Consider the following 27,128-nt stretch of genomic DNA (forward strand, 5'->3'; position numbering starts at 1 on the left):
ATGCCAAGAGAATTAATAAAGGGAGTGTAAACTTTCGCGTGAAAGACGTTGCTCTAGCAGTGCGTACTTCAATCACAAGTAACAGGCCAGGTCTTGCCCTGGTATGTCTACTCTTTCCCTTCGCTTGAAGGTGTTAGATTTGTCATGTGACCAAAAATTACCCTGCTAGTTATTAGAGACGCTACCACTCCTTTGAGCTACATCGTCTTTTCTATTTCCACTCCCTTTCTTTATTCTCTCTGGCCCACGCCGACAGTTTCGAATGACAATAATTATTTTCTCGACTGACTCTATAAAAATAAACTCGAGGTTCCATTGTCGCAAATTTATGCCCTCGAAAAGGAACGGGATATGTCGTGGTACAAATTTGCATTCTTCAAATTTCGCTCTAGAATGTTTTATCAGAAATATGAGGTAGTTAAGAGTTAACCCTCGCTGGGTTATCTTTTGTACTGGGAGCCATTAGGAATTTCTGCTACTTTACATAGCGGAAAAAGTAAAATTATCTTCGTACTTGAAGTTAATAAACGTGAAGTTTTTAAATTTGAGAATGACACAATTTAAAGGGAGGGTAAAGTGGAAAATCAAGTGATTTTTTTTTTTATCGATTCTTCTACTAATTATAAGACCATTCTGCATAGTGAAACATCCAGGAAATATTTCCGAAATATATTAAAATTCAAATTAGGTTCAGATTTTATGGATAATTTGAAATTAAGGACCTCCGACCAATCACGTAACGCCCTGCCTTCCTGTTAACAAAATTTCCGTTGCACGTTCTACATCTCGCGCCACGAGTGTCACATCGCGAGCAACGTTTATCAAATCTCGCGCTAAATTTCATTCGGCATGGTGCGTGCCACGAGAATTTGTTAACAAGAAGGCAGGGCGTTACGCGATTGGTCGGAGGTCCTTATTTCAAATATCCTTAAAATCTGAACCTAATTTGAATTTTAAAATCATTCGGAGATATTTCCTGGATGTTTCACTATGCAGACTGGTCTTGTAATTTGTAGAAGAATCGATAAAAAATCACTTTATTTTCTACTTCACCCTCCCTTTAACAAGGTAATTTTTGTCCACTAAATCGAGTCTGTTTCAGATCGTACTGCATAATTAATTAATGAAAGATTTAAGTGTCTTAATTAAAGTGAAAATGAAATGGCCGGACAACATTTCTTTATTGATTTAGATTAACTACAAAATCATTAACAATACTTAATTACCGCTCATTTTTAAATATACTTTTGAAGATTCGAAAGATGTGGTGCTAAGCGTAACGTCAATTTTTCATGAACAATAACTAGAATTTTTTTTTGTTAAACAAAAACCGCCAATTTGCGACCACGTGTGTAGAAGAGCGTGGTGTTCTTGTATCTAATTGGTTAGTTTCTTATGGCGTATGAAATATTATAAATGAACGTTATTCTTTTTACTACAAATATGAGACTTTGAAGATTTGCATAATATAAGCAGACTATTTTCAGTTAGTTTTGGGAATGCGTTTGATTTTATTTTATCAATCTAAAGTTATTGTAAAAAGTTGCCAGTCCGTTTAATTAAACTTTGGAATGAATGAGGTACAACGATTGAGAACACAAGATTTAGGCGTGTAATTTGAAGAAGGGTTTTGGATCAATTGATGTTCCGCACGACTCTGTGCTATAAAATTATTTTATCTCAATTATCTTCTACAACCAAGTTTTAACTTTAATCATATTATAATCTAATACATTTAGGAATTTTTAACGACAAACATTTTACTAACAACGCTAAGCACGGTCGTTAACATCGACTTACAAATTCCACCATCCATATCATTGTACGACTTTGTCTTCAAAACTTCCTCGCAGTTTTTCACCAAGAATTTTACCGCCATTTCTTTCAAATCCTTAACGTCGTACTTGTTGGAAATTTGAAGTACTTCAGGGGCGTTTTCCACGTCTATGTTCTTGGTAATACAGTCTAAACACAATGACTTCAATTTAGGCAAAAGGCATAGATTGGCTGCTTCTAACAAGGCAAAGCGGTTTTGAATTATATTTGGCGACTTTTGTCCAGTGTAGATGAAATGCAGCAAGTCCTCGACGACCGAAGCGTCAAGTACTCCCTTCCAATCGATTCTGTTACTATGATTTTCCTTCATGTCGGTTAAGAACATTGCTCGAAAATAATTAGATTCCGATGCCAATATTACTTTATGGCATGGAAAATCACCGTTTGACGTTTCGATAACAACATCGGTTAGTAAGTTATTGTCTAACATTGATTTCTGGGATACGAATGATTTTGGCAACATCTCGTCGTTAGTGACCAAAACATAGGTGAATGGCAAACCCTGATGGTATTTTATATCAGGTTGCGTGATATCATACAATAAATCAAAACAGAACGAATTGTTGTTGACTCCAGTCGTTGCTCTTCTTTGGCTCATTATAAAGTCGTTGGTTTTTACATCATATATTATTACTTTGCAGTAGCCTTTTTCATACCTGAATAGAGAAATGTTAAGGGATTCGTAACTATCATCATTATAATTTAAAGGACCAGGGTTTTTAGTAAAATGATTCTCCTTAGTCGTAATAATTTTACTTGTTATACAGGGTGTTTCTGACAAGTCTGCAATAAATTTAAGGGGGGGGGGTGTTCTTAGGGTCAAACTGAGTGGAAAGTGGCCACACTTAAAGGCCGACTTCCAGCGAAAAGGGTTCTAGCGAACTGAAAACCGAGCATCGAGACTAACAATGAGGCGACCGTGCCGATTTTCGAAGCCCCGCTGGGTCAAAAGTAGGAAGGGTTCTCGCTAACTGAAAGCCGTTCAATGTGGTTCTAGCGAACTGAAGATGAACAGTAGAAATCCTTTAAAATTTATTTCCTCTCGAGTTTTTGCTTTCCCCTGAAGGAAATTTTCTATTGTTCATCTTCAGTTCGCTAGAACCACATTGTACGGCTTTTCAGTTAGTTGGAACCCTTCGAACTTTTGACCCAGCGGGGCTTCGAAAATCGGCATGGTCGCTCCATTGTTAGAATCGATGCTCGGTTTTCAGTTCGCTAGAACTCTTTTCCATGGAATTTGGCCTTTAATAGTAAGCCCATTTAGTTGTACACTTCTGATAGATAAGGATATATTATGTTCTTAGATTGAAGGCTATTGAAATTGTCTGGTACTTTTAAATCATCTTGTCAGACGGACTTGACTATTCCCTTCTTTTAGGCTTCAATGTTAAGGAGCCCATATCTATGTAACTAAATGTTGTAGACCCCATGTTCTTCGACACTTTAAACTAGTTTGCCCATATTAGATATGTTCCATAACTCTGACACTACTCTATACTTCGCAATGCTAGAGACTTACTGAGAGCTAGTTCGAGAACAACGCAAGGATTTACTACCCTAGGTTTTGCAATCCCTCTATTAGCCTTGACAGCGCCTCCCCAGGCATCGCTTTACCTCGAATCTATGACCTACGTCACTTCATGACAAGCTCTCGGTTACCAGTTACTAACTTATTGGACGTGTCTTATGAACTCATGGTTTGACTCAAAAGAACACACCCTTAAATTTATGGCAGACTTATTTGTCTATTGTGACGTCGAGATCACTTGATCCATCTTGAATTGATTCATTCATACCTGATGTATAGTTGTTGATTTTACCTTTGGTCAATGGAAAAACAAATACCTGAGGCTTGCGTCTTTGGACGTTCCACAAAAGTTGAAGAACCTCGTGTAACCTCTAAAACTGGTCCAGACACGCATTTGCCATTCGTGAACCTCTTCGCCATGTTGATCCTTTGCTATAACTCTTTGCAACCAACTGAAGCTCATTAGTTGTCTTTGTTCCCTGAATGATTGTTTAGGGATAATGAATAGCCTTCCTGCGTTTTGGGGAGGCGCTTGGGTTTTGACGTTCGTGGACATGGACATAGCATATGGTAACTATCCTGTAAAAGTTTTAAAATTAGTATAAATATTTTTTATTTTGACTTTTGAGTGGTTTTTATTTTAAATATTGATCTTTGTCCCAAGTTTTTCTTTAAATAGATCCACTTTAGTGTCCCTGTTGTGTATGTGGAAAAGTGAGATCTTATCAGAATAAATGATAGAACTGAATGGTGTTGCAATATTCCATTCTTGAAGATTAAAAATATTTTTAAGACTTATTTTTTATCAAGGGCAGTAGGACCAGGGAGAAATAAGGTAGATGGAGTTGAAATGACGATGGGCTACCTGGGCATTGAAACTCTCGCGGTGTATCTTGCCAACGCCCCTAACCTTCGGTTGGCAATTGTTTAAGTGCGGCCGCGTAGCGCCATTGTATTTGTTTGAGAACTAGCTTCTATTTTCGAATCAAAATCGCACCTAACCTTTTTGGAAAATGTTGTATACAGTTGGAAGTAGATTAGGTTCCCCCTACTGACCAGTAGAGCGTATAGCTGTGAGGCTTTGTGACCCAACTCGGATCGTACGAGTCAGCGAGCGAAGCGCTAGGTCGTATGTGATGAATCTGGCAAGGAGTTGAGTTGTTCAGGTGGTGACGTAAGGTGGATTTTGCGGTAAGCCACCCGTGCACCTGTAGAGATTGATCGCCGACAAGTCCCTTATTCTTTCAAACTTTGCCGCCCATTAGCTTGGCCCGAAAGAGAGTGCGCCACACTCCTAAGACTAGGTTTCACGAGAATGCCTTTTCATCTTACAATGAAAAATTCTCTAGAAAATCTATTATCAACATTTATGTTTTTGGTTTAGAAATACACCCGTTTTTGGTTAGCCATAAGCTGCACATACCACCTGGTTATAGCAACAAGAACCAATGTTTTTATTTATTCACTCAAAGGTCTATGCCCAACCTAGAAAAGTACTCTCACATTTTTAAAAAGCCATGGAAGTCCCCTAACTATGCCACTCCAAAATATAGCTTCCCTCCTCCAATAACTGTAATTGTTCGAGTTAAACAAACTTAATTTAATTAATTTTAAATTTACATTGTCTTAACGGTATAAAGGATAGTGTTTGATTTTTGCCTACTTCTAGTTTATAAATTAGTTTCATTATTCAAAAATGAAATAAGCACATAGCCCACCGATTGACTCAGTTATGATGCCATGACGTATACGTTGTCTTTTATTAAAAAACGTTACACAGAAATGATTAGTACATAAAATATGGAGGCTTAACGTTTCCTTCGTAAAAATATTTCTTAATCAATAGGGTATACTTATGCTTACATTTTTACTAATATTTATTTATATTACTATTTTGATTACTATCAGTATGTATCTTTCTCTGTCCTTGCATGAAGCAAATTTTTTAAATAGAACATTGGGAAATTTCTTTAAAAACGACTCAAGAGTTACCATCATTCAGGACTTTGGTATCATCAAAGGTATAGGCCTAATTAGTGAATACTTTTTTTTTGCTAATATCTCGCTGGTTTGATACTTAAATACCCGAAAATAAATGCAGTCCGCCACCAATATCAAATTGAAATTAATTATACATAGTTTTATTCGAAAATAATAACAACAAATGGACCGGAAATACGGACTGTTCATTATAATGAATTCACTTAAGTGGCGCACTAACCTTTAGTACATTACTAAAATCACTATCCTCAAAGAAGTTAACGTTTCTTGATCATTTTTCCTTCCACGAATTTCGAGTTAATTTTTAGCAAAAACGTTAAGAAATCTCTTTAAAAGTGACTGATCGTTATCGTCAATAGGGATTTTAGTATCGCGTTTATCCAAAGGTTTTGGTTTTACCAAGAATTTCTGGGCAATTTCTTTTATATCCTTAACGTCGTACTTTTCGGCGACTTCGAAAACTTGAGTCGCGTTGTCCACGTCGATATTCCTTCTGATACTGTCCAAACACATTGATTTCAATTTGGGCAATAGGCAGAGATTGGCGGCTTCTAACAGAGCAAAATGGTTCTGGATTATATTAGGTGGTTTTAAACCCATGTAAATGAAATGAAGCAAATCTTGTACGACGGACGCTTCGAAAACACCAGTCCAATCGACGGTGTTTGTTGTCTTCTCTTTCATGTCGATTAGGAACATGGTCCGAAAATATCTTGATTCCGCTGCCAAAATTACTTTGTGACACGGAAAGGGACCTTCTGATGTCTCGATAACAACATCGGTTAGTAAGTTCTTGTCTAGCATTGATTTCAGAGGTGATAATGATTTGATCAAGAATTCATCCTTTGTGGCAATAGTGTACGTTAGGGTAGAACCCTTGATGAGTTCTGGCGTTGAATTACTGTTGTTCATCAATAAATCGAATCTGAATCTATTTGAATTTGAACCAGTCATAGGTAGGCGTTGGGCCGTTACAAACTCGTGATTTTTGTCCGATATTGCTATTTGACATGAGGCTTGGTCGTACCTATTCAAAGATGTAGATACCAATGTATTATTAAAGGCCGACTTCCATCGAAAAGAGTTCTGGCGAACTGAAAAACCGAGCATCGAGACTAACAATGGAGCGACCGTGCTGATTTTCGAATCCATGGGGTAAAAGATGGAAGGGTTCTAGCTAACTGTAAGTCGTGCAATGTGGTTCTAGCGAAGATACACAATAGAGAATCAGAATTTCCATCATGGTAAAGCAAAAATTCAAGAGGAAATAAATTTAAAAGGATTTCTATTGTTCATCTTCAGTTCGCTAGAACCACATTGCGCGGCTTTCAGTTAGCGAGAACTCTTCCAACTTTTGACCCAGCGGGTATTCGAAAATCGGCACGGTCGCTTCATTGTTAGTCTCGATGCTCGGTTTTCAGTTCGCTAGAACCCTTTTCGCTGGAACTTGCCTAAGGAAACTAATTAGGGCCAAAAGTACTCATTAACAACGCGTATGAAAACCTTCCATTTATTGTTAATTATTTGCTGCATAGAAATAAGGCAGGGGTTCTAACACGTACCTAATTGTCTTGTCTTTGCTGTACCCGTCAAAGGTGTAAAACGTCATACACCCTTTACGTGTGAAGCCGTTCTTCAATACCCAGTAGTGGATTTCTTCGCCATATCTGTCTTTTGCTTTCACAAGTTGAGTCCACGTAGGACTATTTGGACTGCTGAATGATTGTTTTGAGATTGTAAAAAGTCTTCCTTCGTTTTTCGGAGGGATTTGAGTTCTTACTCCGTTAGACATTTTCTTTCGAAAACTAAGCTGCGTTTCTAAAACTGTAAAAGGCTTCTAGTGCATGTCTTTTGAAATTTGAGCTCTTGAATACGTTTTTCAAGTGCTGTTGTTTATCACTATTTACCTCGTGCTACTTAACAAAACACAAGTTGGGAAACCAAAATAATTAAACCTCTCCGAGTCGAGACGCAATTAAGAGGTTTATCTTAAATAATTATAATTGATGCTAATAATTTTAATCGTCATTAATGTACCTTAATTCTAGTTAAATCGTTTTAAAAAACTTTATTCCTAAAATAATTTTAAACATAGCTATTGTCGACGTTTGAATAAAAGCCTATGCCTCTTTAACAATATTTTGGAAATTTGGGGTATGTAAGGCGATTGATTCATAATAAATGATAAGAAAACCCGCAATTGCGTGAACCTTTGGTGGAAGCCCTGCCATTGGGAGGCTAAACATTTCTCGTAACCCTAGCCGATCGCCGCGTACTTCTTAATCCTAACGATGTGAGTAGTAGCCAAAAATTGCTTTCTGGGAACGCGTTTGCTCCAATTTGCCAACTGCGAACGCGGTGACAGACACAAACACACGCACACAGACACGTTCAGTGTAATACCTCTCCGTCACCTCATCGTCCCTGGGAGAGGTAATAACGTTTTTTGAAATCATAGCGACTCTATAAATGTCTGACATCTAGAAGTCCTATTTAATAAGACAATTCGACAATAAACCATTCCATTCGTTGCTTGCAGAGAAAATAGCAAACAGGCGGGAGGTCGCCTTCTAAGGTTTATTTTCTCACGCCAGATGGAGCTAGAATTCACTACATGTGGGAGGCTGGCAAACTCGTGCTGCCTCTAGCGGTTCTTCTTGACGCGAGGGAAATAACCCGATAAAGTAATCTCCCTTACCCCTGTGGTGTTTGGTTCTCTTTTAGTATGAATGGAATGGTCCATAAAACATTATTATTACTCCGACAGAACAACTTCATGCAAAACACAAATGTTCAATGTGTTCAATTGTATAATCCCAATAGACCTCTTCGAGGTAAAAAAAGGTATGCAACCCTCAGTAACGGGACATAGAAGGGTATTGATACCAGTGAGCACAAAAATAGTTGGATTTGTGCTCCCTGTTGATACATAGCCGTCTTTGGGCACTCTCATGATATTAAAAGATTACAGCGCAGGGGCCAATAACGTGGCAGAAGGCAAAGTTTTACCCCGTGCTTTCCCCTTTTAGTTACATCGAAGTGATTTATTGCAAAGAAACATGAAGTTAGAATCTACTAAATTATTTTGTGTGGTTTCTATTCCTTAACAAGGTTTATTTTTATTAGTTCCACCATAAGTTTAAAATATATATTCAATAAGTATGACACCAATAATGCTACGGTCTGAGGTCGAGAACGACGCGAGAATTTGATACTTTTTTGCAGTAGACCACAATATTTATTGACAGTATTTCCTCTGTGTCCAGAACTGCAGGGGTCAGTTTAGGTGAATAACTTTTCAATTACGTCAGTGATCGAATAGCTCTCGGTGATCTGTGTCGTGCTTATAAAACATATCTTATGATTCCACATTGTATTTATTTCGAGTTTCACCACGATAAGTTATCTTATCATTCTGGTGTATATGTAGTTGGTAAAATTTACATTTTAATGCCTTTATCAAAGCAAAGAAAATTTATTGTGTAGAAATTCTTCTCCCCGTAATTCTGTTAAAGGAAAGGACAACCATTTTTGAATATTAATTTTAAATCAAAGGTAATAATATGGGTGTGTAAAATTGGTAGTAGTTTGTGTTACCAAAAGTTTACAAGATATGTTCCATAACCTATACTTCGTAATGCTAGAAACTTAATGAGAGATAGTTCGAGAACGACACGAGAATTGACTACACGCGGTTTAACAGTCCATCTTCCTATTTAGTCGGTACTAAGCCTTTGACAGCGCCTCACCAGGCGTCGCTTTACGAGAATCTATGACGTTTCACCTACGTCACTTCAAGAAAATCTCTCATTAACCAGTGACACACTTAACAATAAATTTTAGTTGTAAATAAACGTATAATTTTAAGAATTCCATGAAATTAACAAAGTTAGAAGTATTTCAACAATAAATCTTAATTTTTTTATTTTTCTGAAACAGTATACATATTTCAAAGTGCAATTTAAGTAATTAACATGAACTATTAAGACAAAAAACAGTATCAAAGTTTCCGCTAATGCCTTACTACTTAACGGTAACAATCCTACCTAATCATAAAAGATTGATTTACTTTACTTCTGTGGTTGTTTCCTTATGATTGAATACTTTTAAAACACTGTCTAGCAATCTTGCTTTGACATCGCCATCAATTTCTTGGTAAGCGCCTGAATCAAGTACTTGTTCGCTATTAGTAGCCACGAACTTCAAAGCGACTGTCTTCAAATCATCCAGTTCGTAAATCTCCGCGGTTTCAAGTACACGTCCAGCGTTGGCCACATCAATACCTTCCCCAATTGTGTGGGCACAGATGACTTTCAACCTGGTCAATTGGCAAAGATGAGCGGCTTCCAGTAACTCAAATTTATTTTTCTCAATATTGGGTGGCGTTTGACCGGTGTAGATGAAGTGCAATAAATCCTTGACCACGCTGGCTTCAAATACATCAGTCCACTCGACCATGCTCGTCCGTTTTTCTTTCATGTCCGATTGAAACATGGTCCGGAAATATTCGGATTCCGCTGCCAAGATTACTTTGTGGCAAGGGAATTCTTGTTCTTTAGTTTTTATCACAATGTCTGTTAGAATCGCTTGGTCCAGCATTTCTTTTTGCGGTTCAATATCTTGTGATTTGCGTTCATTGCTCGATGCAATGGTGATAAATAAATCCATTTCCGTCGTGTTAGGGTTAGTGCCGAAGAAGTACGCGTAGGGTAGATCGAACCCGGTGAACATTGGGTCAATCACGTTTTCCTTGCGGATCGTTATTTTGTCTTTACCTTTCACGTAGATGTCAAGTTCACAATAGAATCTTTCGTATACCACATCTGAATTAATTGCAAAACCGCTGAAACTTTCGAAATAGTAGCCACTAAAATTGGTAAACCCAATTTTCATTCTCCACTGGTGTAATTCAACGCCGTGTTGATCATGACCTTCAACATTTACAATCCATTCCCTATTCCCCTTTATCTGTTGCCGAAACGTTTGCTTTCTTATTTTATAAATCCTCTTGATGGTTTTGGCTTCAGTGGACATAATTCAGCCTTTAAACGAAACGAAGATAATTATTTATCTTCCCCCTTTTTCAATGCAGAAACAGCGCGCGTATTTTTCCAACCGTTCAAGTTCGGTGTTAACGACAATCTGATCGTTACCGAGACGGGATTAAACGATATCTAATCGAGGCGATTACGTTTATTTCGTCGAAGAATATGGATTACGGAATAGAAACTGCACTCTCTGCTTAATAAGCTCTCAGTAAATACCTTAATAAATTTACCTTAGCAATGCAATATTGCTGTGCACATGCAATTTGCGCCTATTATGTTTTTGTAGTTCAGACTTTGACATAAACCCATCATGTTAGTAGGCCAATAATAGGCCTAACAGATAACATCTAATCTACTCTTATCTAGTCACATGACACTCGCTATAGGTGGGATCTTGATAGTGATTCTATCTTTATGATATAGCGATTTCCACTGACTGCACTAGAGCACTCTAAGTGCACTCTCGGCGCGTTTTCGTCCGCCACTGGGAACACGAGTGCAACACTCGCCCAGAATCGCGTTTTCCACTGACCCCAAAAACTGCCCGAGAATTGCTCTTTCGTGCTCTGAAAAATTCGACGGAGCGACGGTGCTCGAGTATGACGTAATAAAATTAAAATAGCGGACCATGGGGTATCTCATAGAAGACAGGCTCTCGCTTATGCTTATTTATTTCTGGAATCATCTTAAAGTTCTGAAGATGAAGAATACGAGGTTTTATCATTACTTTAAAGATATTACGCCTCTTCCTAAAACCAATAATTATATCAGAGACGTTGTTGATCATTATTCAAAATAGATTTTTTGAAAATTAATTGAAATGTTAATTCTATTAATTGGTTTCGGCCCATTTGCGTCAAGATATACACACTTTATTGCAATTTCGTCTCCGGCGCCAATTTTGATTATTCAGAGCGCGCTCTGACCTCTCGATCGTGTTCCACTGACGAAACTATTCTCTCCAAAACTCGCTGAGGGCAGTTACGTCATCCTGACACTGAGAGCACTCTTTGGAGCAGTCAGTGGAAATCGCTAATAGTCTAGTCTGATCTCGCTCTCCGTCGAAGAAAGAACACTAGTTTCTGTTTGCCTTTTAAGTTAACGAACCAAGTCGTTTTTATTGCTATCAACAAGATAACCTAACAGTTTTCATTACCTCAAAACCATTTCCTCCAACTTCAGTATTTTGTAAGGAATTTTGTATTTTTCAAACTGGTTTCGAACAACAGTATGAAATCATTTTTCAAAGTTTACTGATGTTATTCGCTCATTTTATATAAATGATAAAATCATAAGGCAGGCCTGTATTCCATAAGTTTGTCACTGGTTATAGCTTGTCATGAAGTGAAGTAGGTCATAGATTCTCGTATAGCGACGCCTGGTGAGGCGCTGTCAAAGGCTTAGTAGAAACTAAACAAGAGGATGGACTGCAAAACCAAGGGTAGTTAATTCTCGCGTCGTTCTCGAACTAGCTCTCCGTACTCTCAAACATTACGAAGTATATGAACTCATGATAAATGCAAACGTAATGATGATTAAATAATATACCTTTATTTTATTCTGAAACTGTATACATATTCAATGTGCAAATTACTTTTTTAACGAAAAACTATTTTAACAACACGGTATTAATTATTAGTTATCAAACTTTATGCAAATTACTTTTTTAACGAAAAACTATTTTAACAACACGGTATTAATTATTAGTTATCAAACTTTATGCAAATTACTTTTTTAACGAAAAACTATTTTAACAACACGGTGTTAATTATTAGTTATCAAACTTTATGCTAAAGTATAACAAATACTATACTTGACAGTGAAAATCTTACTTGATCATAAGAATTTCTCTTTAATTTTTCACTTGTGATTGAACACCTTCAAAACACTGTCCAACAATCCCGCTTTGACATCGCTATCAATACCTTGGTAGGAGTCTGACTCAAGTACTTGTTCCCTATTAGCAGCCACGAACTTCAAAGCGACTGTCTTCAAATCATCCAATTCGTAAACCTCCGAGGTTTCAAGTACACGACCAGCGTTGGCCACATTAATACCTTCCCCAATTGTGTAGGCACAGATTACTTTCAACCTGGGCAATTGGCAAAGATGAGCAGCCTCCAGTAACTCAAATTTATTTTTCTCAATATTGGGTGGTGTTTGACCAGTGTAGATGAAGTGCAATAAATCCTTGACCACGCTTGCTTCAAATACATCATTCCATTCGATTACGCTGGTTCGTTGTTCTTTCATGTCCGATTGAAACATCGCCCGGAAATATTCGGATTCCGCTGCCAAGATTACTTTGTGGCATGGGAATTTTTGTTCTTTAGTTTTGATCACAATGTCTGTTAGAATCGCTTGGTCCAGCATCTCATTGTATGGTTCAATATCATGTGATTTACGTTCATTGCACGATGCAATGGTGATTAAGATATCCATTTCTATAATGGGCCTATCATAACCAAAGTAATATACGAAGGGAAGATCGAATCCATTGAACAGTGGGCCATTCAAGTTGTCCTTGCGTATCGTTAATTTGTCTTTACCTTTAACATAGATGTCCAGTTCGCAATAGAATCTTTCGTACAGCACATTTACATCAATTACGGACCCGCTCAAACTCACGAACACGTTGCCGTTTAAAGTAGTATACAGATTCTTTATTTTCCATGGGTGTAATTCAACACCTAGCTCATCATGCGCTTCGATGTTTACAGTCCATTCACCATTCAGTGATATTTTTTGCCGAAACGTTTGTTTTCTTATTTTAAAAACTCTTTTGATGGCTTTGGCTTCGGTGGACATAATTCATACAGTCTTTAAGCGAAACTTAAAACAATTATTTCTCGAATTTTTCTTTGAAGAAATAACGCGTGTATTTTTAACAACCGTTCAAGTTAAGTGTTAACGACAAACTGACACAAATCTAGACGGATACGGGTTTTACTTCTCCGAGATTATAGATTATGGAATAGAGTCCCTATACTTTTCTCTTAATTAATCTTCCATTTCACGTTTGCAATTTTAACGGAATGCTGCTTTAATTTTTTTTAGTTCCAAGGCCAAAATTTAAAAACGCATCTCCGTTCGATTGTAATATGCTAAAACATAAGCATATCATACCACCCGTAAGCGAGAATCGGAGGGAATTTAGCCACAGGCATTGTCTGGGTAAAACTCGCAACTCTGGTCTTCCTGGTGGCACAAAAGGGGAAACGTTTTTCAAATCGCGCAAGGGATGCTACCGGAAGCTTGGACACAAATACAAGGATTAATATATATCTTATTCTTACCTATTATATGCTCTACCTACATTAATACTTGTAATCTTAACAAATGTTTTGAACCGTGGATTTTGATGTTCGCGTCTTCGTTAATGATCGGGGACGGGGGAGGCGTGCAAAGTTAATGTTTATTCAAATTGTATTTATTCATCTATTTATGGTTTCTATTACCTAAGAATTATTGTTGTTTATCTTATAAGCGTTTGTGGAAGTTCAGAATTATTTCCAAAGTTGTACTGGAAATGAAGAATTTCGCATTGTTTGATAGTCCCTTTTAAGTATATGTCCATGACTTCCACAAGTTTACATCAGGAATTGATTTAATTTTAGAAGTAGGAATGGAGAACAGAGTAATCTGGGCGCGCCTCAAAGTCCCGAACCCCCTTCCACGGGACAGAGGGGGGAGGTATGAAAAAAGAGGCGGGTCATAGCGACAGAGGTAAAAAGGAATTACGTATTTTTCGCCGTCCCCGTCAGCAACGTCTTCAAAACGTAGTTTAAGTGGGCCAATAAGATAATTTAACCTTTTCGTTACGTGTTGGAGGGAAGGGCTCTCTACTGGGCTATGAGTCGGACTGAAGTAAATACTAACCGTTCTACATTCCTACTTCTAAAATTAAATCTATCCCTGTTCAGACTAAATAGGAAGATGGACTGCAAAACCGCGTGTAGTCGATTCTAGCTTCCGTCGTTCTCGAACAAGCTCGAGCTGTAAGTCTCTAGCATTACGAATTATAGGAAGTGTCAGACTTATGGAACATATTTTATAAACTTATGATAAAACCTAGCTTACCCGATTTTATCAAGAGGGCTTTCAAACTGTATAGAAAATTAAAAGCTCACAGTGAAAACCTTAATTCAATTAAATATCTTTAATGCTTCACTATAACCATGTACATATTCAAATACAAAAATAACGATTTTAGCACTGAATTCAAGTAATTATTTTCAAAAAAAAAAAGAACATAAACGTGAAGTCATGAAAATAACAATGAATGATACTCCTAATCTTTTACGAAAATTTAAAAGCAAGGCTTAATGTATTATTTTAATTAGGTCGTCTAAATTTATTACAACGTTACATCAAAGTTTTTCAAAAAAATGACATAAAGTGTTTAACATTGATAATTAGTAATTGAAGAATTAGTTCAATGAAATACTTAGTTGGAATGATTTAAGACGTCGAAACTGTTATGATTAAAAATCCAAGATCCAGTTTCCACACATTAACCTTAAAATAACGGCCTTTTTCTAAATATAAAAGAAAAATATAATAAAAAAATTATCTCTTTTTACAAAATTAGCATTTCCATTTAATTAGTCCTAAAATTGCCGCCATTGGTTTAGTAGCGTCTATTAAACTCAACCTCCTAGGCTCTTACCCTTACCTCTCTCAGAATGTGAGAATTCAACAAATCGCGTAGGGATAAGAGGTTCGGTTTAGCAGACGCCACTGACTAATAGCGTTTGCTAACCAGAACCCCTTACACCTACCTTACCCTTACCTCTCTCAGCCTGTGAGAATTAAACCAATCGCGTAGGGATAAGAGGTTCGGTTTAGCAGACGCCAGTAACTAATAGCCTCTGCTAATCATAACCCTTACCCCTACCTCTCTAAGCGTGTTAGAATTCAGTCAATCGCATAGGGATAAGAGGTTCGGTTTAGCAGACGCCACTAACCAATAGCGTCTGCTAACCAGAACCCCTTACCCCCACCTTACCCTTACCTCTCTAAGCGTGTTAGAATTCAGTCAATCGCATAGGGGTAAGAGGTTCGGTTTAGCATTAGCAGACGCCACTAACCAATGGCGTCACAGAAGTCCTCGTTTTGAAGACTAAATTAAAAGCTAATTATTTTGTAATAGGATAATAATTTATTTTTTTATTTTATATTCAGAAAAAGGCCGTTCTTTTATGGTATTATGTTAATAATACGGTGGTTGTTTATCCGTCATTAAGAAGGTTTCGACTAAACATTAGGTAAATACTTTTTAATAATATCTTGAAAATGTATCGCTGAAATTGCTGGTAGGAATCTGAAGGGTAATATAGCTTCCCGATGGTCAACCACATACGCCAAGGCTGCACTTTTCAGGCAGTTTGACTCGTACATAACCGCTAACTGAAGTACGTAAGCAGCGTTCTCCGTGGAAATTTCTGAAACTATGCTTTCGACACACATACCCTTTAAAATGGGTAAATGACAGCATTGGGCGACTTCTAGCAATCCAAAATGGTTGTCTTTAATGTTGGGTGGTGTCTGACCAGTGTAGAGGAAATGTAACAAGTCCTTGACCACTGGTGCGTCGTAAACCCCAGTCCAGTTGACGGTGTTCGTTCGACTTTCCATCATATCAGTTTGGAACATTTTCTTGAAATACTCGGATTGCGACGCCAACACGAACTTGTGACAAGGAAATTCCTTTTCCTTGGTTTTGATGATCGTGTCTGTTAAAGTGCCTTCGTCCAACAATGTCTTTTGACCTTCGAAAAACTTACTGTCCTCGGACGTTGTAACAGTGATATAAATCTGGAATTCTGGGTACCTGTACAAATGACGTTCAGATTCATTTTGAACTGGTTTCAATTCTTGAGAGTGTAAGAAGCTAATGCTGAATGCATTGAACTTTGGTTCATTGTTGAATTCCTTGCGAATTGTTAATAAAGATTGTCCGTAATCAAATATTACCAATTCACAATAAGGTCTATCGTACCGCGCATTTTCATCCATTGATGAACCGTCCACGTAAAAAAGGCCGCTCGGTGTATTATAGTCACACTTAATTTTCCACACGTGATAATCATCGCTATGTTCATCGTGCGCTGCAATATTTACGGTCCATTCATCACCGTAGCGCGATATGTTTCTGTGAAACGTTTGCTTTCTGATTTTAAAAATTTTGTTGGACATAATGCATGCGGCCTTTAGACGTATCTTGAAATAACTTCAGTCCTCTTTCAGTCTTAAACAGACCTACAATTTTCACCAACCGTTCAACTTCAATGCAAATACCCGTCTGAGATTCATGAGTACCAGATATTGTAGAATTTCTCTCACATGACCGTTTTCAGGATAAATTTTAGCCCCATCCCCCAAAGTTGTGGGGTATTAGTTTGAAGAGAGCAGTAAGTTTTTGTAGTAATAGCTTGGAGAAGGGAAGTTTTGATTCCGGAGTTGATTAATTTTTAGCGCTAACACGATAGGTGCTTTCTCACTTGAACGTGAAATTTACAAAAAGTACCCAAGTAAATTGGTTTTCGCTTAAGTAAATGAAGTTAAATCAGGGATAGATTTAGTTTTAGAAGTAGGAATGGAGAACGGTTAGTCTTAACTTCAGTCCGACTCATAGCCCAGTATAGAGCCCCTCCCTCCAACACGTAACGAAAAGTTTAAATTATGTTATTGGCTCACTTAAACTACGTTTTGATGACGTTGCTGACGGGGACGGCGAAAAATACGTAATTCCTTTTTACCTCTGTCGCTATGACCCGCCTCTTCTTTCATACCCCTCCGTCCCGTGGAAGGGGGTCCGGGACTTTGACGCGCGCCCACATTACTCTGTTCTCCATTCCTACTTTTAAAATTAAATCTATCCCTGGTTAAAGTTTTTCATGAAGTTGAAGTAAATTAATTTTCACTTAACTAAATGAACAGTCTTTATGGAATGATGTGGCTTTATTTTAAACTGAATGTCCCATCTTGTTCTTACTGCTTTTATCAGGCTCTCCAACTTATGAAAACCATGTGACTTCAATTTCGAATGAGAAGAAGCTTTTCACCGTCCCTCCCCCTTTAACAAAACTTCAAGCGTTTAGATATAAATATTTGGTGAGGATATTTTCAATTGAACCTTGACTATTTTACTTCAAAATATCAACATTGATACTCGTTTTTTATCCATCAGTTTTAAACAAAATAATACAGACAGAAGTTATATTTATTTCAATTATGATAAATTTTCAACAACACCAACGTAGTAAGTGAAGTATCTACACTGGTCGTTGGAAAAAGTTTCCACACTATATATATTCTTTTTTATTTGATCTACTGGGAGTGGTTTCTATTTTTAAATTTCACATTTTACTGCTTCGTCTCAGCACGATACCAAACTCAGTCCTGTACGTTTCGTCCAAGAGCAGTTTAAAACTTTTGTATCCAACCTCTAAGGTAAGATTCCATCCAACTGCGATAAGCCTCGTCCTCACTGTTCAGTAATTTTCAAACTGCTCTTGAAGAAGTTTAAGTGAAGGGGAAATAAGCATTCTTTCCTTTGCATTTCCCTGGTGTCCTTGAAAACCAAAGATAGCGAATGCTTTACGCATTGTATGGAGTTGTCACTTGTCAGCCGATTTGATCAGCACTACATTCTTTTTTGTGATATTTAACATTGGCCTGGTCATAGCAACAAAGGTAAAAAGAAATTACGTATTTTTCACCGTCCCCGTCAGCAACGTCATCAAAACGTAGTTTAAGTGAGCCAATAAGATAATTTAAAATTTTCTTTACGTGTTGGAGGGAGGGGCTCTATACTGGGCTATGAGTCGGACTAACAGTTCTACATTCTCACTTCTAAAATTAAATCTATCCCTGACTTCCAAAATACGCCTTTAATGTTTTCTAAAACAGCATACATGTTCAAAGACAAAAGTAACATTTTCAGCACCGACAAGCTAGGTTATTTCTTTTCTGAGTACCGAATCATCGGAATCAATGTATTTTAATCGTTCATTTATCTTTACTTTCATTTATCGAAGCCTTCTTCTTGAGATATTATTTCAAATATTTAACAATGTTAATTAGAAATTGCGAAAGAAACAAAACTAAAAACTAGACCCAATGCTTTTTGGGTGTCGAAGCTGTTAAGACTTAAAACCGAATCATCTTACATATTTTATTTTTCGTCCACAAGGTTTTTACTGAACATCTTGAAAATACTGTCGAGTAATCTCTTGCAAATGTGTGGTTCCATTTGCTGGTATGAATCTGTAGCTAAAACAGCATTCTCATTGGAGGCAACAAATTTCACAGCTGCACTTTTCAGACAGTTGGATTCATATAAACCGCGGACTGAAGTACATATGCGGCGTTCTCCACGGAAATAGCTGGCACTATGCTTTCGATACACATGCCCTTCAAATTTGGTAAAAGACAGAGGTGGGCGGCTTCCAGCAATCCGAAATGGTTCTCTTTAATGTTGGAGGGCTCCTGACCAGTGTAGAAGTAATGCAGCAAGTCCTTGACCACTGGGGCGTCAAATACGCCAGACCAGTCGACGCAGTTCGTTTGACTTTCCTTCATATCAGTTTGAAACATTTTCTTGAAATACTCGGAATGAGTAGGGGGAGAATCTATGTTCTCGGACAACCTGCTGCTATACTTTTAACATTAGCAGCACCTGCTGCTATACCTTAACATTAGCTGCATCAACTGCTGCTATACTTTAACATTAGCTGCAGCAGCACCTATACTTCAACAATCAATCGATGGTATCGCAAACATATTTTCCATAAAATTGTTATCTTTCCTACATTCAAATTTCTTATCTTATCTATCAAACCTTCATCCCCTTCACAAAGACGTAGAATTGTTATAACCATAACGAAATCATTCACCTTATATTCTATGTTATTCGGGGTCAGTGAAAAGCAGTTACATCACGACCTTCAAACTAGAATAATAGTTAATGCTTAGTTTAATGTATAACGGTATGGTTTATAGCAGTGCAACGTATATTATTGTATACATCTATCGAGGAAAATAATTAGTTTTAATCATATTTATTTAATTATTCGAAAAGTGCTGAATATTAAGATCATTCTAGACTATTTGTTTACACCCTTATCAGTATGATTTTTGACGAGAAATTCAAAATCATGCTAAATCTAATCGGTTCAGTTCCGAGTTTCACCTTTATCAGTAGTTGAATATCGATTGGGAAATTTTAAAATGCTTAACATAGACGAATCATATTCAGATAGATGTAACATCCGGAATAAAAAACAATATACAAATATCAGAAATCATAATATATGTAAATCAAACACCCTAGTATAGATCCACATCAGAAGTGTCCGACGGACCATATCTATTCTATTATTCCAATATTTACCATTCACACGCTATTTTCTTTACCCATTTTTGGGGGGTTGGGGGGGGGGGTTTATGATGAGTCATCCTTATACCCCTTATCTTTTAAGATTAAGAGCTATTAACCAATGAGAAGCCTGCTCCAGTTCTAGTTCTAGTTATAGTTTATCATTATCAGTATCAAATGTTTGAGGTGTATGTAAAGCGATTGATTAGGGTGTTAGAGATCATTTTCGTAAGACACGAGCTATCGACAAGTCATACATACATTAAGGAGATTAGAGTTTCGTTAAATCAGAAACTTTTACCCAATTTAAAATGTTTCATTGCGATAAATGTGACGCAAAGTTTCCCGCTAAAAGAAGTCTACTGCAGCACATACGTTCGCTCCATGAGAATATAAGGTTCGCGTGTGTTCAATGTTCGGCATCATTTACACGGAAAACCAACTTAAATAAGCACATCGAGAAAGTGCACGGTCTACCTCCTGGAACCTCTGATACCCCGCAAGGTATCTCTCTACCTAATCCGCTCACACCCGCCGAATCGGATCCCAACACCCTCACCCATTCTCCACCGACCTCTAACCAATCTAGGAAACGTCGCCATTCGGGTGGCGATTCTGCTACACCTGTTAAACGTCCATCACCGTTTCCAGAACCTCGAGATGAGTGGGAGGAGGTTGAAGCACTGGACGATGCCGTTTTCGCTGCCCGTGCGACCCCGAGTGGGGTGGAAACAGACGCATCAAGATTAATTAACAGTCACACCGAAGCTATTTACGGGTATATCGAGAAAAAACGTGAATCAAAGAAAGGAGTGAAATGGTACCTTGTTATTCGTGCTCGCTATACACGCTCCCTGGCCAATATCGACACCGTCGTCGAAGCTCTACCATATTTTCGCGGATTCACCTACGCTACACTAAGTTCTGATGTTATTCGGGATCAGATCTCAACCTGCATTCAAAAAATTGAGCAATCCATGTCCGAATATGAAGATAAGGGATCTGGATGGGTGTTAGATCGAATCGAATTTCTACAATTAAACATTATCGCGTACTCTCCACTGCAAGGAGGATCATACATTGAATTACCTCAATGGATTGCAGACAAGAAAGCCGTCATTAATATTAAAAACGACGACGACCGATGCTTTCTGTACTGTATTTTAGCTCAATTACATCCAACTAACATTCACCCTGAACGTGTTAATAAATATACGGAATTCGCCGAGGAACTGAATTTAGAAGGGATATCCTTCCCCTTTAAATATGATTCTAACAAACTGAAAAAATTTGAGAATGCGAATAACCTCTCGATTAACATCTTCGCCGTGGAAAAAATAATTTTCCCTATCCACGTTAGTGAAAACAAAGTAAAGGCGGAAAGACAAATCGATCTCCTATTACTAACCTGTGGTAAGAAACAACATTACTGTCTGATTCGAAGTTTAAGCCGGCTCTTAAGCGATTTGACTAAAGATTGTCGTTCAACATTCTACTGTCGCTATTGTCTACACCGTTTTTCCGGTGCCAACGCTAAAAACAACCACAGCAAACATGTGAAAGATTGCAACGTCCACGGACCTCAACGTATTGAAATGCCCACTGAAAACCCCATTTGTAGATTCACAAAGTTCGGATGGTGTATGAGGGTTCCATACGTTATTTACGCCGACTTTGAATCTATTATGCCTAAAGTCGATACCTGCCTGCCCGATTCGACACTGTCATCAACTACAACATTAGCCCATCACATCTCTTGCGGTTTTTCATATGTGGTGGTCGGCCCCGGCGGCAAGGCCAGTAAACCGGTTACGTATCGAGGAAAAGATGCCACGAAAGTCTTTTTCGATAAATTAGATGTCGAGGCGAAAACTATTCAGGGTAAAATAGCCGAAAAACTTCCGCTGAATCTATCAAGTGAGGAGGAAAAGACCCACCGAGAAGCGTCGACCTGCTATCTATGTGATAAACCCTTCACATCGAAGGACTGGAAAGTTAGGGACCATGATCACTACTTGGGGATGTATCGTGGAGCGGCACATAATACCTGCAACCTGAAACTGAAACCGCCGAATCATATTCCCGTCTTTCTCCATAACCTCAGCCGCTACGATGGGCATCTTCTAATGCAGCAGATCGGACTAATCAAAAATAAAAGAATCGATTGCATTCCGAGCAATAGTGAGACGTACATCTCCTTTTCGCTGGGACATCTACGTTTCGTCGACTCGTTTCGGTTTTTAGCTGCACCCCTGGAAACCCTCGTGGGGAACCTGGCTAAAGGAGGCTCCGATAAGTTTCCCATTTTAAATTCCGTGTACAACCCTGATGAGGTCGCCCTACTGTTGAGAAAAGGAGTCTACCCCTACGATCTCATGGACAGTACAGAACAATTCAACCGAGAGCAACTACCCTCGAAGGACAGCTTTTTCAACATTTTAACTGATACACCCATCAATGACAATGACTACGAACATGCCCAGAAGGTCTGGGAAACTTTCCGGATACGAAATATGGGAGAGTATCACGATCTCTACGTCACCGCCGATACTCTTCAGCTGGCTGATGTCTTCGAATCATTCCGGAACATTTGTATGAACTACTATAAATTAGATAGTGCTCATTCATATACGAGCCCGGGTTTCGCTTGGGAAAGCGCCCTCTATATGACGGGGGTGGAGTTAGATCTGCTGCTAGATCCGGATATGCATCTGATGATCGAGAGAGGGATTCGCGGCGGCGTTTCCATGATTACCCACCGTTTAGCGACAGCCAACAATAATCTCTTTCCCGATACATATGACCCAGAAAAACCCACGACCTTCCTGACATATTTAGATTGTAACAATCTATACGGTACAGTCATGATGGATCCCATGCCGATGAGGGAATTTCAATGGAGCAATTCCATCCCAATCGAGGATATACTCAAACACCCAGATGACGATAAAATCGGATACATTCTCGAGGTCGACTTGACATACCCTGCATCATTACATCACGATCATAATGATTTACCTCTGGCACCACAAAAGCGGTCTGTTGTAACCTCAGAGTTGTCGAATTATACGAAGAAGCAGCTAGAGCATTTGAATATCCCGCTGAGAGACTCCTTACCGAAATTGATCCCGGATCTTCACCCTAAAACCAATTACGTCGTTCATTACCGTAATCTGCGGTATTACGTCGAGAAAGGGATGAAAATCAGTCGAGTTCACCGAATTCTATCCTTCGAGCAGGGAACTTGGCTCTCCGAGTATATCGCCTTCAATACAGAAAAAAGAAAGATGGCCGCCAACGATTTCGAGAAGGATTTCTTTAAATTAATGAATAACGCCGTCTTCGGTAAAACGATGGAGAATTTGAGGAATCGAATCAAGTTCGACCTAGTTCAACACCCCAAATTAGCTATTAAGAAAGCTAGCTCACCAACATTCGAAAAATTCACCATTTTTCATAATGATTTGGTGGGAATTCACTCAATAAGAAAATCAATCACCTTGAATCGACCTATATATACCGGCTTCACCATCCTGGATCTCTCGAAGCTACTGATGTACCGGTTCCATTATGACACCATCCGAGCACAGTACAACGATAAAGCCAAACTTCTTTTCACCGATACGGACAGTCTCACGTATTACATCGAGACGAATGATTTATACAAGGACTTGGCTCAAAAAGCACACCATTACGATTTCTCGGGGTACCCCACCGACCATCCGCTTTTTAGTAATGAGAATAAAAAGAGTCTGGGGAAATTCAAAGATGAGTTAAACGGTCTACCTATCCAAGAGTTCTGCGGCTTACGGCCAAAGATGTACTCCATTCTGTCTGCGAATGGTGAGAAGAAGACGGCCAAGGGCATCTGCAAAAGAGTTGTGAGGAAAAGCGTTTTTCACGCTGATTACCGAGATTGTCTCCTGAATCGGAAAATTACCACTGCAGAGATGAATCGCATCGTCAGTGCAAAGCATAATCTCTACACAATACGGCAAAACAAGCTATGCTTGAACCCATGCGATGATAAGCGCTACATACTTGAAGATGGAATCACGACCCTTGCTCATGGACACGTTGATATACCAACATAGACCCTCATCGAACATAACTCTTGCTATTAATTTATATACATTTTTGAATATATTCTGTATAATTTTAGTATAATTCATAAATATTTGGTTCATATTTATATTGTTTTAAGTGTTATTAAAAGTGAAAATTAAAGTTAAATACATTATTTTAATGAAAACCTGACTGAAAATTTCTTTCCTTTAAAATGCGTCTTTATCGTAAAATTCTTATCTCCAGAATCCTCTATCTTATCTACTAAGCCTACACTTTTTTCAGTGAAAGCGAGCGCCAAAACCCTCTAATGTTCAGGAAGATACGATATAATGTATGTTTTGATATTATCGCAGTTTGGTTTCTAATATGTTTATAGGTATTTACATAACAGAAAACTCTTCAAATTACTGAATTCCGATTAATTTTTGCTCGTAGGAAACTAAAAAAAGCGGTTGAAAGTGACATGAAATGTCTATAGTTCAATTAAAAGTATCAGCAAAACACTAAAAATTGGTTAATGTTTCGCTAATTGTATAGTAAAAGTAACGTTATTCGACTTAAATACATCTGATATTATTAATAAATGACAATTATAAAACAGATAATGAAGTTGAATGACGAAAAACTGGTCGAAAGTGTTGCTAATATACTAAAATGCGGATCGAACTGATGTAAAATGAAAGCGCTCGATTGAAAGCGAACTAATATGACTATAAGAGGATCAAAGTGTTGTCAAACTACTTAAAGGTGGTTCCAATCGCATTCAATGGAACTAAAAAAGCAGTTGAACGTTCATGAAATGACTGAAGTACAATTGTAAGTATTGAAAAAAACACCAAAAAATAGGTTTAAGTTTCGTTAAATGTCTAATAAAGACCACACTATTCCACTTACATTATTTGTTTACATTCTTATCAGCATGATAAGGAGTGCAAACCTAGTTTGATTTCTAATATATTATAATCATTTAAGTAACAGAAAGCCCCTTCAAATGACTGAAATGCGGTTGATTTAGTTCGTATGAATCTAAAAAGTGGTTGAAAGTGTCATGAAATAACATGAAATCCTTCGGTTGAAAGCGAACTATTATGACTAAGAAAGTGTATCAAGATGCAGTTAAACTAGTAAAATGTTGCTGAAAACGTCGTCAAACGAATAAATTTCAATGAAAAGTAACGTGCGCCGCCACCCACCTTTTTTTTCAAAAACGCGCCCCCTATGGTCTTAGAATTCGGAGATCCGTCCCTTCACCGCTCAGGTTGTGACTTAACAGTTATAAATTGTTTTATATTCCAAGTGTAGTTTAGGCGAATGACGTAACTCTTATCTACATTATGATTCATTGCACGTTACTTTTCATTGAAATTTATTCGTTTGACGACGTTTTCAGCAACATTTTACTAGTTTAACTGCATCTTGATACACTTTCTTAGTCATAATAGTTCGCTTTCAACCGAAGGATTTCATGTTATTTCATGACACTTTCAACCACTTTTTAGATTCATACGAACTAAATCAACCGCATTTCAGTCATTTGAAGGGGCTTTCTGTTACTTAAATGATTATAATATATTAGAAATCAAACTAGGTTTGCACTCCTTATCATGCTGATAAGAATGTAAACAAATAATGTAAGTGGAATAGTGTGGTCTTTATTAGACATTTAACGAAACTTAAACCTATTTTTTGGTGTTTTTTTCAATACTTACAATTGTACTTCAGTCATTTCATGAACGTTCAACTGCTTTTTTAGTTCCATTGAATGCGATTGGAACCACCTTTAAGTAGTTTGACAACACTTTGATCCTCTTATAGTCATATTAGTTCGCTTTCAATCGAGCGCTTTCATTTTACATCAGTTCGATCCGCATTTTAGTATATTAGCAACACTTTCGACCAGTTTTTCGTCATTCAACTTCATTATCTGTTTTATAATTGTCATTTATTAATAATATCAGATGTATTTAAGTCGAATAACGTTACTTTTACTATACAATTAGCGAAACATTAACCAATTTTTAGTGTTTTGCTGATACTTTTAATTGAACTATAGACATTTCATGTCACTTTCAACCGCTTTTTTTAGTTTCCTACGAGCAAAAATTAATCGGAATTCAGTAATTTGAAGAGTTTTCTGTTATGTAAATACCTATAAACATATTAGAAACCAAACTGCGATAATATCAAAACATACATTATATCGTATCTTCCTGAACATTAGAGGGTTTTGGCGCTCGCTTTCACTGAAAAAAGTGTAGGCTTAGTAGATAAGATAGAGGATTCTGGAGATAAGAATTTTACGATAAAGACGCATTTTAAAGGAAAGAAATTTTCAGTCAGGTTTTCATTAAAATAATGTATTTAACTTTAATTTTCACTTTTAATAACACTTAAAACAATATAAATATGAACCAAATATTTATGAATTATACTAAAATTATACAGAATATATTCAAAAATGTATATAAATTAATAGCAAGAGTTATGTTCGATGAGGGTCTATGTTGGTATATCAACGTGTCCATGAGCAAGGGTCGTGATTCCATCTTCAAGTATGTAGCGCTTATCATCGCATGGGTTCAAGCATAGCTTGTTTTGCCGTATTGTGTAGAGATTATGCTTTGCACTGACGATGCGATTCATCTCTGCAGTGGTAATTTTCCGATTCAGGAGACAATCTCGGTAATCAGCGTGAAAAACGCTTTTCCTCACAACTCTTTTGCAGATGCCCTTGGCCGTCTTCTTCTCACCATTCGCAGACAGAATGGAGTACATCTTTGGCCGTAAGCCGCAGAACTCTTGGATAGGTAGACCGTTTAACTCATCTTTGAATTTCCCCAGACTCTTTTTATTCTCATTACTAAAAAGCGGATGGTCGGTGGGGTACCCCGAGAAATCGTAATGGTGTGCTTTTTGAGCCAAGTCCTTGTATAAATCATTCGTCTCGATGTAATACGTGAGACTGTCCGTATCGGTGAAAAGAAGTTTGGCTTTATCGTTGTACTGTGCTCGGATGGTGTCATAATGGAACCGGTACATCAGTAGCTTCGAGAGATCCAGGATGGTGAAGCCGGTATATATAGGTCGATTCAAGGTGATTGATTTTCTTATTGAGTGAATTCCCACCAAATCATTATGAAAAATGGTGAATTTTTCGAATGTTGGTGAGCTAGCTTTCTTAATAGCTAATTTGGGGTGTTGAACTAGGTCGAACTTGATTCGATTCCTCAAATTCTCCATCGTTTTACCGAAGACGGCGTTATTC

General features: G+C 37.7%; 4 protein-coding genes across 4 annotated transcripts in view; 1 reads left to right on the forward strand and 3 right to left on the reverse strand.

The window, feature by feature from the left end:
• The window catches only part of LOC149618757 (glutamate receptor ionotropic, NMDA 2B-like), a 522,592-nt gene that overhangs the window by 421,269 nt on the left and 74,195 nt on the right, over positions 1-27,128 (forward strand). The gene's annotated exons all lie outside the window — the stretch shown is intronic.
• LOC149618775 (uncharacterized) lies at positions 1,163-4,014 on the reverse strand. Its single transcript, XM_089854062.1, has 3 exons — positions 3,682-4,014; positions 1,801-2,492; positions 1,163-1,662 (listed from the first exon to the last, which is right to left on the reverse strand). Exons 1-3 carry the CDS (start codon positions 3,924-3,926, stop codon positions 1,556-1,558), a joined length of 1,044 nt encoding a protein of 347 aa, XP_089710188.1. The 5' UTR covers positions 3,927-4,014; the 3' UTR covers positions 1,163-1,555.
• Positions 5,111-7,211, reverse strand: LOC149618776 (uncharacterized). The gene is made up of 2 exons (XM_089854262.1): positions 6,928-7,211; positions 5,111-6,392 (listed from the first exon to the last, which is right to left on the reverse strand). The coding sequence occupies exons 1-2, from the start codon at positions 7,155-7,157 to the stop codon at positions 5,663-5,665; spliced, it is 960 nt and encodes a 319-aa protein (XP_089710388.1). The 5' UTR covers positions 7,158-7,211; the 3' UTR covers positions 5,111-5,662.
• LOC149618777 (uncharacterized) lies at positions 14,558-16,820 on the reverse strand. Its single transcript, XM_089855933.1, has 2 exons — positions 15,885-16,820; positions 14,558-14,951 (listed from the first exon to the last, which is right to left on the reverse strand). Exons 1-2 carry the CDS (start codon positions 16,609-16,611, stop codon positions 14,875-14,877), a joined length of 804 nt encoding a protein of 267 aa, XP_089712059.1. The 5' UTR covers positions 16,612-16,820; the 3' UTR covers positions 14,558-14,874.

The sequence above is a fragment of the Phalangium opilio genome, unplaced genomic scaffold, assembly GCF_054372755.1.
Source record: "Phalangium opilio isolate 3A_F unplaced genomic scaffold, DU_Popi_V2 ptg000209l_1, whole genome shotgun sequence".
Classification (NCBI taxonomy): domain Eukaryota; kingdom Metazoa; phylum Arthropoda; class Arachnida; order Opiliones; family Phalangiidae; genus Phalangium; species Phalangium opilio.